Raw genomic sequence first — 14259 nt, forward strand, 5'->3', positions numbered from 1 at the left:
GATGCAGTTTAAGGATAACCTTGGACATTAAGCCTTTCCTGATCACCTCAACTGCTAGTGCTATTCCTCTCAAGCTACCTTGTGTTTAATACTGTTTGTTCTCTTTGTATTTATTTTGTATATGCTTTTATATGTTATCTTATCCAATGAAATGTAAGCTGCTTGCAAGTAGGGACTGTTTGATTTATGGTGTTCCATTTGTAGTTTTTTACAGTGGCAAGCACAATGTCAGGCATGTAGTAGGTGCTCAATAAGTAATGAATTGATTTATTGTTTGATTCAATAGGGTATATAATGTTGACCTTTTTTTGATATAAAGTATCTTAAGGGAAGAGATACATTAGAAATTATAGGTGATATTAAGCCAAAAAAAGAATTTGCTTTAAATGGGCTCTTTTAAGGGCATATAAATTCTTTGGGGCTATTAAATTATTTTTACTTCACTCTTATAATGAATATGTATTTTTTCATACTAAATACCAAAGTGACACTTATTGCTAGACTAGTAAGCAGCCTTTAGTCATAACTAGTCAATGGTTGGTAAAGGGAAATTTCATGTATTTCTTAAAATACGTGAAATAGTTAAATACTTCCATATTTTAGCGTCCTTTAGGGGAAGAAAAGTATACCAGAATTATTACTTCTGAAAATGTCTGGTAAACCCTTATTTTTGTTGTTTATTTGAAATTAATATTGATGTCAGAATTTGCATGGGAAATTGGCAAGTCAGGATTTTGAAGTTTCAATAGACCCTTGAAACTACCTGAAAATAGACAGTTATACTGAAGATTTCTCCCTGCCCCAGTAATCAGTGTCCCCAGAATTCTTTCAGTCCCTATTTTATCCATATTATAGTACAGTAAGTACTTCTAGTTCCATCCCCTTTTATTCATGTTTTCTAATACAGTGTAGTGACACTTCTGTTCAACCAGTTGCTCATCAAAGGAGTTTCCGTTAAGACTAATGTTAGGTCATTAAGCTAGTTTTTATTTAGAACCTTTTTGTTCTCGGAACACCAATAATAAAATGTGCTTTCCCTTTTTCCATTTAAGTACTGAAATGATGTTTTGATTTTGTATATTTTGTTACTTAACTGCAATAGAGTGTTGAAATGTATTCAAAATAGATTATGTGAACATTGCAGGGATCTTAAGATCTGCTTTTCACAATCTGGGATCTCCTTTTATCTTGAAGACATTGTTTTTGCATGAAAGATAATTAATATAATTAAATATAAAATTTCCCAAAAAGGGATATGAAGACATTAGGCTAATATCATCACATGTAGCTATTGAATTTTATGTTACAAGCCTTTAAGGAAGTTGCTCTTAACATGTGGTCAGCATTGTAATGTTGCCTCATCCTATTCACAGCTACCCTTGAAATCCTACAAAGAAACAGAATTTCTTTTCTTTCTTTAAAAATATATGTTAGTGGAGTGAAAATTAGTGAAAAGGACATATCCCATGTATATAATAATTATCAGTGTCTTACACTCAGCTAGACTGTTAGGTTCCACTAGAGCAAGGATCATTCTTATTTATACTGTCTCACTGCCCCTACTACAATTCTTGGTTTAAAAAAAAAAAAAAAAGAATTCTGTAAGACACGTTTTACCCTGTATCATTAGATATCAAATTGGAATCCTAGAATTCTGTTGCTTTTTGGTATTCAGTTGAGCCAGTTCATTTTATTTTTAAGTGGGCATAACTACCATATACCTCATAAAAAGGTTATGAGAGGGGCAGCGAGGTGGCGTAGTGAATAGAAATCCAGCCTTGGAGTCAGGAGGACTTGAATTCAAATCTGGCCTCAGACAGTTGACACTTACTAGCTGGGTGACCTTGGGCAAGTCACTTAATCCCAATTGCCTCACCAAAAAAAAAAAAAGGTTATGAGAAAATTGTGGTTTATACAGTGTAGTTTTAAACGTATTTTATAATGATCACATTATGCATAACTCCTTAAAAGAAACATATACCTGCAAATTTTTTGTATTTTAAGGATTACAGTAGCACTGGCACAGTTATATCTAGGGATTATTAAATCATATTCTTTGTCTGCCAACAGTTATATAATATGCCAGGCAATAAGATACGTTTCGGACAACTAGAAAGTAGCAAAGCATACTATTTATGTGCTATAGTCAGGTTTTCATTGTTCATATAATCAGAAGGAAGGCATAGATAACAGACTCAGCTTGATTATTAAGATCAATGACCTTCCTCATTGTAACAAGATTAAATAGTGATTCTGATGTACCACGAAAGATATATCTCTTTTCATGAAAGGAAAGATTGTGGGCACAGACATACACAAGTATGCACTTCTGCTTAGTCACTATTAATTTGACAATTCTAATTCAGTATTGCATAGGTGTTAATGACGTGTGAAGTATTAACATCAAATTATCTTGTCCTTCCTCTATGTATAGCATATTCTATTTAAGTTATACCTCCTCTTAATATGGTAGCTATTAATGGAATATATCTTAACTAGGAAATGCAAGTTCACCTAAAATGGTCTTGTGAATTTTACAATGTAGAAACAGATGCTAAATCATTAAAATATATGGTGTAGAATGGTGTGCTTTAGAAACTGCAGCTTTGGAAATACATTCGATCAGCTTGAAGATTTGGTGCGTATGTTTATTTACCAAGTTTCTAGCCAATAAAAATATCAGCAAGTAACCAGATAGCTGTATTTGCCTGGGATGATCTCAGAAGCTTTTTTATTTACTGATCTTGAGAAAGAAAACACACATTCTTTATCTGGACAAAGCATCATTTCTTCTTTGGAATTCCATTTCAGTAAAAGCAAAATGTTTTATGACATAAGAAAACTAAAAGGCCTCTGACTCAGATTGTTATGTTTGTTATCTACTCAGTTCTTCTGAGTGTTCAGATTTTGTTGTAGAAAATCTCAAAGATGGTAAACTTACTTCCAGAACATCCTGTACAGTTCACCGAAAGGAAATGCCAGTTCAAAGCAGAGAAAAATACCACCTCAGTAGGGAATGAATTTTAAATGTCCACAATAGTTACTTAACAAAAATTCTGTATTATGGTATAATCAGAACAATTTTAAAAGCATCATAGCATTAAAATTATATGGTATGGTCCTTACATTTAACCAAAAGAGAGATACTTTCAAGCTTGTAGTTTAGAAATACATGGACTGGCTTAATCCTGAATAGTTGAGCACTAAAGAGAGCTTTTTATTTGAAATTTTGCTAGTGGTGTTTTGTTTTTGTTGGGTTATTTTTTTTTTAATGTAAAACTGAATAGTATAACTTGGAATATATTTAGGTGAAAAGCAAATATTAATTTTTCAATGATTTAGATGCATATTAACCTATTGTGATCACTTACCATGTCTCCACCCAAAAGTCTTATGGAATGAACCTAGGATAACAAAATCATGTTTTGTGATTTTTTAAAAAAACTATCTTACTATCTCAGTGATTTAACAAAATCCTTTTTATCTTCCACAGAATCTACCAGTTACTCGTATTTTAGACAGTCTTATGGAAATGAAGTCAAATCCTGTGAGTACTGTATAATGGCATAATTACGCATTTGTGAAAAAATAAAACTATATCTAATATTATACTTTGCTAGATCAGTGATCTTATTCCTAAGGGTACAGGTTGCAATCCATCTGTGTCTTCATGTCCTGTGTAATTCTTGTCTTGTCTTCATAAATCCTCCCTAGATGATTCGTCCAACATGCCGGAGGTCTTCCTAGATCATCTTTCTTGGTCATCTTTCGTTGAATCACTTGGATTGTTTATATATTGTTCCTCCCTATTAACTGCATCACTTACCTTCTTTTCCAGCACGCATTATCTAAAAGAAGTGATAACATTAGATAATTGACCTTAAAGCAAAACATTTAGCAGAGAGAACTTTGAAAAACTAGGTACACAATAGAAAGTCTTTTAAAATAACTTAACATGGATATAGTGATATCTGACTCCTGACACAATCAGGGGAAGACATTCTGCAATTGGCTCCTCTGCTCTGGAAGCTCTATATTGCTTCTAGGATAAAACAGATTCTTTGGACTTGAAGATCTCCCTTTGACTAGCTCCAGCCTGCTTTGCTAGGCTTTTTACACATTATTTCCTTCATAGACTCTACCTGCCACCCAGACTGGTACACTTGCTGTTCTGGTGTTCTGCATATACTGCCTTTTCACAGGCTTTGCCACATTCCTGGAATGAACTCACTTCTCACCTCCACCATCTGTATTGTCTTTATTTATGCCTCCCTCCAATTATTTTGTATTTACTTATGTGTGGATGTTATTTCCCCTGACAGAATGTAATCTCCTTGACAGCAGAGACTGTTTACAATTTTGACTTCATATCCCTCGTGTCGTACCTATAGTAGGTAGACACTTAACAGCTTAATGTTTATTCTGAATCAGAATAGGTCTTGGAAAAGTAAGCAAAGTTTATTTATCTAGTACTGCATATTCACCTGCTTTTCATGAGAGCGTAGAATTAGAGCTGGAAGGGTCCTTACACCATCCTCCTCGTTTTTAGATGAGGATGCTCAAGACAAGGGATTATGTGACCGCCTGTTGGTCAGCCTGTGAAAAACCTGGGATTTGAGCCAAGGTCCTCTTACTCCAAATTGAGGACATGCCCCCTTCGTGATGCTGTCCTTGAAGTGTATACACTTTGATTATAACATGGTAACTGTGGCTTTTTTTTTTTTTTTAAACCACAACATGAATGACCTCACAGACCCTAGAATATCAGGGCTGGAAGGTGACCTGCAGGACCATCGAGGCCAGTCATCTCATTTTATAATTGAAGAAACTAAAGACCAGAGACATGACATGACCTACACAGGGTCACACATCTGGTTCTGGCAGAGCCAGATGTTCTTTTCAAAATAGTCCCCCTATAAAATCATCCCCAGAATAAAATGTACATTTATTTTGATGGTACTTTTTTTCTGAGAACATTTTTTACCACCAGAAAGTCTATAACAAAAATATTTTGAGTAATGGCAGGATCTTTGTAATAAGTGTATAACCTTCACTTCCCACCAAAGTATTCAATCACTTGGGTATATAAATCCTAGTAATGATTATTCCAAAGTCAGGCTCATTACTTTAAATGCACAGAAAATCATCACATCCTTGTAGCCACTTTGTAACCACTAGACATTAGTAAAGAACTAGCAAAATTGACAGATACTTGCTACAATCACACCTTAGTTGCTACACACATCCTATTTTTGCTAGTAGAGCTGAAAACATGAAGAGGCTGTTTTCCTGTTTGTAAAATAAGGATTCTACATGATTTTCCTACCTCACAGGGTTGTTTTAAGCATCAAATGCTGTAATTAATGTAGAGGAAGATCGTATAAAATTCTACATAAATGTAGGTAGTAGTATTAATTTGTGTTTGCCTTATAGAAAGAGTTAACTATGATTTCTGTTTGATGATAAAGCGTAAAATTCAGTTATGTCTTAATGCCATGCAAATTAGAAATCAGGATAGTATTGAAAGAAGGCAGGCAGCAATTATTAGAATCTTTAAGGAAGTATGGTCTTATTTTTCGTTTTTATTAAAGGTCCTAATTACCACACAGTGTACTATTGTGATAAGAAAAGAATAGCTGATAAAAATTCACTATTTTGTTTGGTTGGCTGTTTTAAAAGACAGAATTGTGTGAGTTTTTTTGCTATCTTTTTGTGAGATAATGATACTGCTTGCCACCTCTGTACTTCAAGAATTTTTTAGGGGCAGGTAGGTGGCTCAGTGGATAGAGCTCCGGCCTTGGAGTCAGGAGGACCTGAGTTCAAATCCAAGCTCAGACACTTGACACTTACTAACTGTGTAACCTTGGGCAAGTCACTTAACCCTGATTGCCTAATGGGGGGGGAGGAATTTTTTACTGATTTTCATCACTTTTCTCTTTTCAATTAGATTATGGGTCCCATCTTGTTATGATAAACTCTAAGGGGCAATCCAGACCCTTTGGTTGTACCACAGTATTCCACATTAAACACAGCTCACTAGCTGGAGCTTAGATATCATACTAATATAGAATATTAGAAATGAACAGAACATGAAAGATCATCTTGTACAGTTCTTCCCCTCATTTATAAGTGTACTCTCTCATAGCTACAGTTTTCCTGCCAATAAATTCAGCCTTGTTTAGTTCACCAGGTAGTTGGTAAGTGTACCTTGTATGCCGAGACCCAGACAAAAGCAGTACCCTCACCCTTAATGTGTTCACAGTCTACTGGGAGAAGACTACACAGCATTTTCTTGATACCCCTGAGAAAAATTCTACAAAGAAAGTGGAGAGAAGGACTCTATCATGCAGTGGAAAGAGTTTTGGACTAGAAATCAAGAGACTTGTGTTATAATCCTAGCTCAGACTGGGTCTCAGTTCCCTTACCTGTTTTTACAGGTATTTTTATTTTTAAGAGGGCTGAGAATTATTTTATCTTTAAGTGTCATTCTACTCTGACTTTCTTTGATTCTCATGCTATCCTTTGACCTTGTGCCCCATGGAGTTACTGGGGCAGACTGCCGTCACTATTGTCAAGCCCATAGCTTAGGTAAGCCCCTTATAATCTCAGTGACAAGGGAGTTCATTATGAAGTCAACTTGAGCTTTGTTGACATCACTGAACTTGGGGAAATCAGGGAAAACAGGGACAATATAGGAAGTGTTTGGAGGTGGGGAGTGCCAATGAACTCTTGTAACTAAATCTGGAACTGAGAGGAATCAAGGGAAAATACTACGATTTACAAGTGAAGCGTTCTGTAAATATGAACTAATTTGACATATATCCAATCCTCTTTTAAGAGGGAAAAGAAATTTAATATTGAGTAACATCCTTATCCAAATGGAACGAGTATTGAAATAAAGTTTTCTCTTATAGAATTCATAGTTCAAAAAATAAACATTTTGTTGGTATATTGGAATATTGGTGAAAACATTTGATACACTTTTCATGGAATAAATATTTTATGTAGATGTAAGAATTTAATCATTTGATACTGGAAAATTCAAATTGAATTTTGTTTCTATGATAGTAGCAAATCACAAATTTTTATTAAAATCATAGTAAAATTTTAGAATTGATTAGGACCTTAGAGAAGGGTGGTGCCTTGGAGAAAGTACTGAACTTGTCATCACAAAGCCTGAGTTCAAATCTAGCTGCTACTTAATCGCTGTGTGACTTGGGTAACTCACTATGTCTCTGTTTCCTCATCTGTAAGATAAGGGGACCAGACTAGATAGCCTCTAAATCTGTGGTCATGAATCTATGAGATGATTGTTCCCTCCCTTCCTTTTCAGATGAGGAAGTTGAAGTCAGACAAGATAGTGACATTCTCAAGGTCATTCTGGGAATAGTATCCTATATCACTTCTGCTTCAGTGCTCTGGCCACCACAAAACATTACTTCTTACTGTTGTAGTGTCAATTTGAAGTACTCTTTGAAGAAGGCTTTTCTTTTTTAATTAGAGATCTTTTGTTTAGCAATTACAGATGGAAACTGTAGACTTGTGTTTATTAGAATATGGATACTTTATCCATTTGATGTATTGCTTTAATAAAGTTCTATCTTATTAATAGGAAACTGATGACTACAGATATTTTGATCCCAAAATGCTACGGGGCAGTGACAGGTAAGCTACGTTTGACGTAAAAATCTGAATTTTTCAAGATTCTTTTAAAAATTGTTTTACTTTATTTTTAATACTGTAGTGGAATTATATTTTCATCATTATAGATATTCCCTCTCTCAATTTAGCTCAAAGACCATCCATTCCTTTCCATAAAAGCTTGCCTTTGTATCTTTTAATTTTTCTAGGATACTAATGAAACCTTCAGGCTGTCATTCTGGTATCCTTCACACTGAGCCACCTCCTTTTAGCATTTCTACTTAACATTTACATTCCACCTATAATTTTGGTTCGTAGATCATATGGATTCTTAGATCCATACAGCCTTGGAATATCACCAGAAAAACCACATCCATATTCAGTCTATAATAAAGGAAACCAGAAGACAAATTGGTTGCTGAATGGGAACACAATGCCTGTATTTCCAGAGATGTGAATAAAGGAGTAGATGGGATCAGTTCATCAAGTACTCACATGCACTGAGCATCCTTTTATGGGACACTTGTTCATACAAACAGCTGATGATGCAGTAGGTGGAGTGCTGGACTTGGAGTCTGGAAGCTATGAGTTCAGAATAGACCTCAGACACTTAGTAGCTGTGTGACCTTGGCAGCAAGGCACTTAACTTTAGTTTCCTCAACTGTAAAATGATAGTAATAGCACCTGCCTCCCAGTGTTGTTGTGAAGATTAAAGGAGATGTTAATTAAGGGCTAAAAGCAGGTGGCATATCAAAACCAAAAGATAAAGATGAAAGTTCATTTTATAGCCTGGTTCACGGGCTATGAATCAGAAGACTTAGGACTGTAGGTTACCCAACAGAGAGTGGAAAAACATGGTGGACATAATTAAACTGCAGTATATTACTTAATAATGATTTTTGTGCTAGCAGTGACATAAGATAAATCATCAAAGACCACTACTCCTCCACCCACATATTTTGACTTCACCCATTGGAATGTATAGAGACTCTTTCTCGTATTTGTATTCCCAGTATTTAGCACAGTGCTTGGTGTGTAGTAAGCATTTAATACATGTTTTTTCATTCATTCATATACCACAATATGTTAGCTATTTCCCAGTTGATAGAATATACTTTGTTTCCAGTTCTTTGCTATAACAAAAAGAACGTAGTATTTTTAAAAACTTTTATGATATGTTAAGATATCCCTGAGGAACAAACCCAGGTTCTGTCTGAACTACATATTTCCAGACTACAGTAAAAGGAAAGCAAAACATGGATTCTGTAAATAAACATTTCTTAAGTGTTTGTTTTGTCAGTTCTAAAAACCACAAGTAGGATTTACATTGCTGTCTTTTTTCCAGCTCAGTTCCAAGAAACAAAAATCCATTCCAGGAGGTAAGTCTCTCACTTAGAAAAAAAAAAAAAAGAAGAGTAGAAGTAAACGGATTTGATCAGTGCTCAGATCTGTCATAAGACTTACTAATATAATTACATTTTGTTGTGTATTTTATTTACAATCATTCTCAGTGTTATAAATTTGAATATTGCTAATGGCATTAATGAAAACGCTAGAAAACAAAGTTGTTAAGATTATTTTTGTAGGAGTTTTATAAAGGGGGAAGGGTGAAGAGAAGCCTCTTTATAAAATTGGTTTCTAAACATTTGTAAAGAGATTTTAATTACTTTTTTTTGTAAAACAAATACGTTGTAGTAAACTACAGTTTCTTTTTTTTCTCTACCTGAGAAATAGGTTTACATTTTAAAGTGCATTATAAAAAAAAAAAATTAGAAATGTGAATGTAAGCTTCTTATTTACTTCAGTAAAACAGGTTTTGTTGATTATAGATATTTATTTTCTAGCACTTCCTTCCATACCTTTAGTGAGTGATCTTTGTGAATTGATAGCACCTTGATAGTGATGTGTTAGACAGCATGGCTGATTTGGTCCTAAGATAGCACACTTATGGTCCATCACCAGGCCTACACTTAAATCCTTTCTAGCTTCTAGTCACCTCCACACAATGATAAGGCTTCACAATAGGGCTTTAGTGCAGAGAACTCATTATTTGCTGTTAGCTAATTGTAGCCTATAATCACTTTTTTCTTTAGTTTCTAAAAATTCAAACTTCATTTTATTTCTTACAAGAAATTATAGTTAAAGTCCATTTGATCATTAAATGGCGCTAGGTACATTCTTATATTAATAGGTATCCCTTGTATTGGCATTCCTATTTGGCATCATGTTAACTGACCTCAGTCTTAGTATAGTCTGAGTGTTAAAAACCATATCTTCATGGTTAAGGTTTTGTTTCATAACGTGCTTTCAATACATGCATTCTTATTTAACTTACTTTTTGTTTTATGTTTACACTTCAGGCAATTGTTTTTGTAGTAGGAGGAGGCAACTACATTGAATATCAAAATCTTATTGACTACATAAAGGTACATTTTAGTCATTTTTTTTTAATTTAGTCATTTCATAGCGTTGAATAAGTTCTCAGGCTTTTAAAAATCTCACAATCCCCAAAGATCCCTTTATCACCAAATATCACTCCTATAAGATGTCCCCCCCCCAAAAAAAATACTAGCAGGTTTTACCCATTCAAGAATAGTCAGGAAGAGAGAGCTAGTAGGAAAATGGACACAGGTGACATTAGAAAAGACAGTGGTAACAGGGGGAAAGTAATTCACAAATGGCTTGTCTTTCCATCTCTATTGAACAGCTCCTTAGAGAATGCTGTAGCTTAGGTCTCTGAGACACCCTCCTCTACCTACTTCTTAACTCCTCAAAAACTTTGAATCTCTTGGTGAATCAGCCTTAGGTAAGAATTACCAACCTCCAAGTAGCAAAATCTGTGTAATAACATTGAGCTTATTCAAATAGATATCATTAATTGAAATGGACAATAAAAAAAAGTTTGTGGTAGGTAACACTGCCAAATTTTAGTTTAGTGTGCTGAAGCCATAAAGGAACTTCAGTAGCCTGGAAAAATTAATACTTCTGGAATATATGAGTGATGAGAATTTTTCCTCTGCTTTATGGATGTGATTATTTACCTGAATTGACTTTAAGCAAATCTGATTTGTGCAAAGCTTCTCTCAAGACTGGATCATATTCTTTTAAGTACATACCACATAATTCAGAAAATAATCTATAATTGTGTGTACTACATCTTTACTTTTTAGACAGAGTTAGTGCAGTTCTGATATGCAGTCTGTGTATTGTACATTTTTCATGATCTTCCATGGAAGTAAAAGTACTACTATCCTTTGTGTTATATTGTAAGCCATCATTTTATTACCTACTTCTAGATGAATTGGAACATAAAGTGTTAGAACTGGAAGCATCCTTAAAGATACACTACTACTCACATTGTCTGAGCTCTCCTTGATTCCTTATTCTCTTTTTCATAGGGCAAACAAGGTAAACACGTCTTATATGGCTGCAGTGAGCTTTTCAATGCTTCGCAGTTTATAAAACAGGTAAAGTTTTATGCTGCAGGTAATTTTATAACTTATTTATCACCCTGTCACACTTTTTTAAGGATTTGTTCAACTAAGTTGACGGAAAGAAACTAAAGTACATAGTTATATTGATAGTAACAAAATCTGTAATTTGAAGTCATTTGTACACTGAGATAAACTATTTTATTTACTCTTTATTTCCTCTATTAGGCAGAATTCTATTTCATTGATTCTATTTGTGAAGTACTTATGTTTCTGACTTTACCAAGCTTGCCATTCTGCTTTCTTTATTTTACTTCTAAGCAAATTCATCCCTGAGAAAGTTGTTTCTTCCTCAAGGCCACATTGCAAGATAATGGTACCACTGAAGCTTAAATTTCTGAATGACTGCTACCTGCTGCAGGGTTTCACCATGTCTTCAGTGCTTAATTGCTAAGAATTTTGCCTAGACTTGGCCTTTCTAAAATATGACTGAGGCACTAACAAGCCTGACCAGTGATGAGCAGTGACTTAAAGACTGATTATTCATACTCAAACATTGAGTCATACTTTTTCCTGTGTAAATAATCTTCATTGTCTTTTAATAATATTAAAAACTAAAGAAAAGTATGTTTTCACACAGTACAAATTTATACATTTTCACCTTGAATTTTTGTTAACATTTTTAGCTAAATGCACAGTGGTTAGAGTACTAGGCCTGGAATCAAGAAGACTTGAGTATCAAATCAGGCCTCAGACGTTTGCTAGCAGTGTGACTCCGGGAAAGTCACCTAAGTAACCACTCTCTGCCTTGGTTTTCTCAGCTGTAGAAAGGGGATGATAATAGAGATCTGACCTTCTTCTCAAAGTTGTGAGAATCAAAGGAGGTATTTGTAAAAATGTTTAACGTAGGAGCTTCATACCTAATATATACTTAAAAGTCATAAAAAGAAATGAGCATTTATTAAGTACCATGTTATATGTCCTCTAAATGAACAGTAATAAAAAACACTGGTATATAATTTATAGTGAGATTGGGGGTAGAAGAGAAGATAAATTTCATGTTCCCTTGAACATTTTTTCTACTCATTGTTTTAGTGATGAAACTAAGAATTTAAAATGACTAATAGATTGCTGGTTTGTTTTCTCCTAAGCTATCCTTACTTGGACAAAAGTAGCTCAGAAGAACCTCAATATCTGAATCCACTTGGAACTTGGACAAAATGTAAAAATAAAGTCAGAAGAGCCAGATGCCTCCCTGTCAATAACTTGTCTGTCATAGCATTGAAACTTATACCGTTCCATTAATTTGATAATTTTTAACAGAATATTGTACTTAATATAATGTATACTGATTTAAAAATATTTCAGAAATAAACCTTTAAAGCCATGTTATCTCCCTTGTATATGATAAATGAAAAAATGCCTTTAAAAAAAGATTCTGTTTAAATACAATATGGTTATATACTTTACTTAATTTGCTCACCTCATCACCCACTGTGGCTGCTTTAAGACTTCCTCATAGGTGTTTAGTTGGTCTCCAAGGCAGATTCTAGCTGTCCTGTGGGCAAGGAGCCCAAGGTTTATTGGTAAAATATAACGTATGTATAGATAAATAGAGCATAATTTGAAAAGCAAAACAGTAATAACTAAGGGTATGTATCATAGAAGATGACACTTGAACTTAGCCTTGAAGGAATTCATTTCGAGGTAGGAGGGGAAAACCTATGCAAAGTGACAGGTAGGAGGAGTATCAAATTCTAGAAAATCTAGTTTAATTTGGCTTAAATGTAAAGTGCATGAAAGGCAATAATTTGTGATAAAGGTGAATATGGAGAGAACTCCAGGTTGATCATGCTGAAGAACTTATTTTATCTTTGAAATATTGTTTTTTGAGTGATATAATCAGACTTGTATCTTAGGAAAATTATTTAAGCAGCTCTGAGAAGGAAGCTGGAAAGGGCACTATTTAGAAGAAGGGAGGCTGTTGTAGTATAGTCCAGGAAAGATAATGAGGTCCTGAATTCTAAAGGCAGCAGCCATGTTATTGAAGAGATGGATAACCCCAGCTTCTGGGTTAACTCACTATTTGACAAAAACTGCTGGGAAAACTGGAAAAGAGTATGACATAAACTAGGCATAGACCAAAATCTTACACCATATACCAAAATAAAGTCAAAATGGGTTCATGATTTAGATATAAAGGCTGATGCCATAAGCAAACTGGGAGAGCAAGGAATAGTATATCTGTCAGATTTATGGAGAACAGAAGAACTTATGACCAAACAGGAAATAGAGAACATTATGAAATGCAAAATGGGTAACTTTGATCATATCAAATTGAAAAGTTTTTGCACAAACAAAGCCAATGCAGCCAAGATTAGGAGGGAAGCAGAAAACTGGGAAAGGATTTTTACAACCAGTCTCTCTGACAAGGGCCTCATTTCTAAAATATATAGAGAACTAAGTCAAATGTATAAGAATACAAGTCATGCCCCAATTGATAAATGGTCAAAGGATGTGAACAGGCAGTTCTCTGATGAAGAAATTAAAGCCATCTATAGTCATATGAAAAAATGTTCTAAGTCGCTATTGATTAGAGAAATGCAAATCAAAACAACTCTGAGGTACCACATCACACCTATGAGATTGATTGGCCAACATGACAAAACAGGAAAATAATAAATACTGGAGAAGATGTGGGAAAATTGGAACACTAATGCGTTGTTGGTGGAGTCGTGACATGATCCAACCATTTTGGAGAGCAATTTGGAACTGCCCAAAGGGCTATCAAAATGTGCATACCCTTTAATATAGCACTCCTAAGGCTATATCCCAAAGAGATCATACAAATGGGAAAAGGACCCACATGTACATTTTAGGGGCAGCTAGGTGGCGCAGTGGATAGAGCACCAGCCCTGAAGTCAGGAACACCTGAGTTCAAATCTGGCCTCAGGTCGAACACTTGACACTTACTAGCTGTGTGACTCTAGGCAAGTCACTTAACTCCAATTGCCTAAAATAAAAAAAAAATTTACAGCAACTGTTTCTATGGTGGCAAAGAATGGAAATTGGGGGGATGGCTGAACAAGTTGTGGTATATGAATGTAATGGTATACTATTGTGCTGTAAGAAATAATGAGCAGGCAGACTTCAGAAGAACCTGGAAAGACTTGTGTGGACTGATGCT

At 34.6% G+C, this 14259-nt stretch overlaps 1 protein-coding gene across 3 annotated transcripts in view; it reads left to right on the forward strand.

The window, feature by feature from the left end:
* Positions 1–12464, forward strand: part of SCFD1 (sec1 family domain containing 1) — a 101048-nt gene extending 88584 nt beyond the window's left edge. For 2 of the 3 annotated variants that reach the window (XM_027870101.1, XM_027870103.1), the window contains 6 exons: positions 3494–3547; positions 7613–7665; positions 8987–9020; positions 10002–10067; positions 11040–11108; positions 12224–12464. In XM_027870101.1, coding sequence (XP_027725902.1) covers positions 3494–3547; positions 7613–7665; positions 8987–9020; positions 10002–10067; positions 11040–11108; positions 12224–12247 — 300 coding nt within the window. In that variant the 3' untranslated portion in view covers positions 12248–12464. The remainder of the gene's footprint in view (positions 1–3493; positions 3548–7612; positions 7666–8986; positions 9021–10001; positions 10068–11039; positions 11109–12223) is intronic. The other variant, XM_027870102.1, reaches the window with a different exon arrangement.
* Positions 12465–14259: the final 1795 nt, after the last annotated feature.

Source organism: Vombatus ursinus, unplaced genomic scaffold (assembly GCF_900497805.2).
Source record: "Vombatus ursinus unplaced genomic scaffold, bare-nosed wombat genome assembly UNPS02014794.1, whole genome shotgun sequence".
Taxonomy (NCBI): Eukaryota; Metazoa; Chordata; class Mammalia; order Diprotodontia; family Vombatidae; genus Vombatus; species Vombatus ursinus.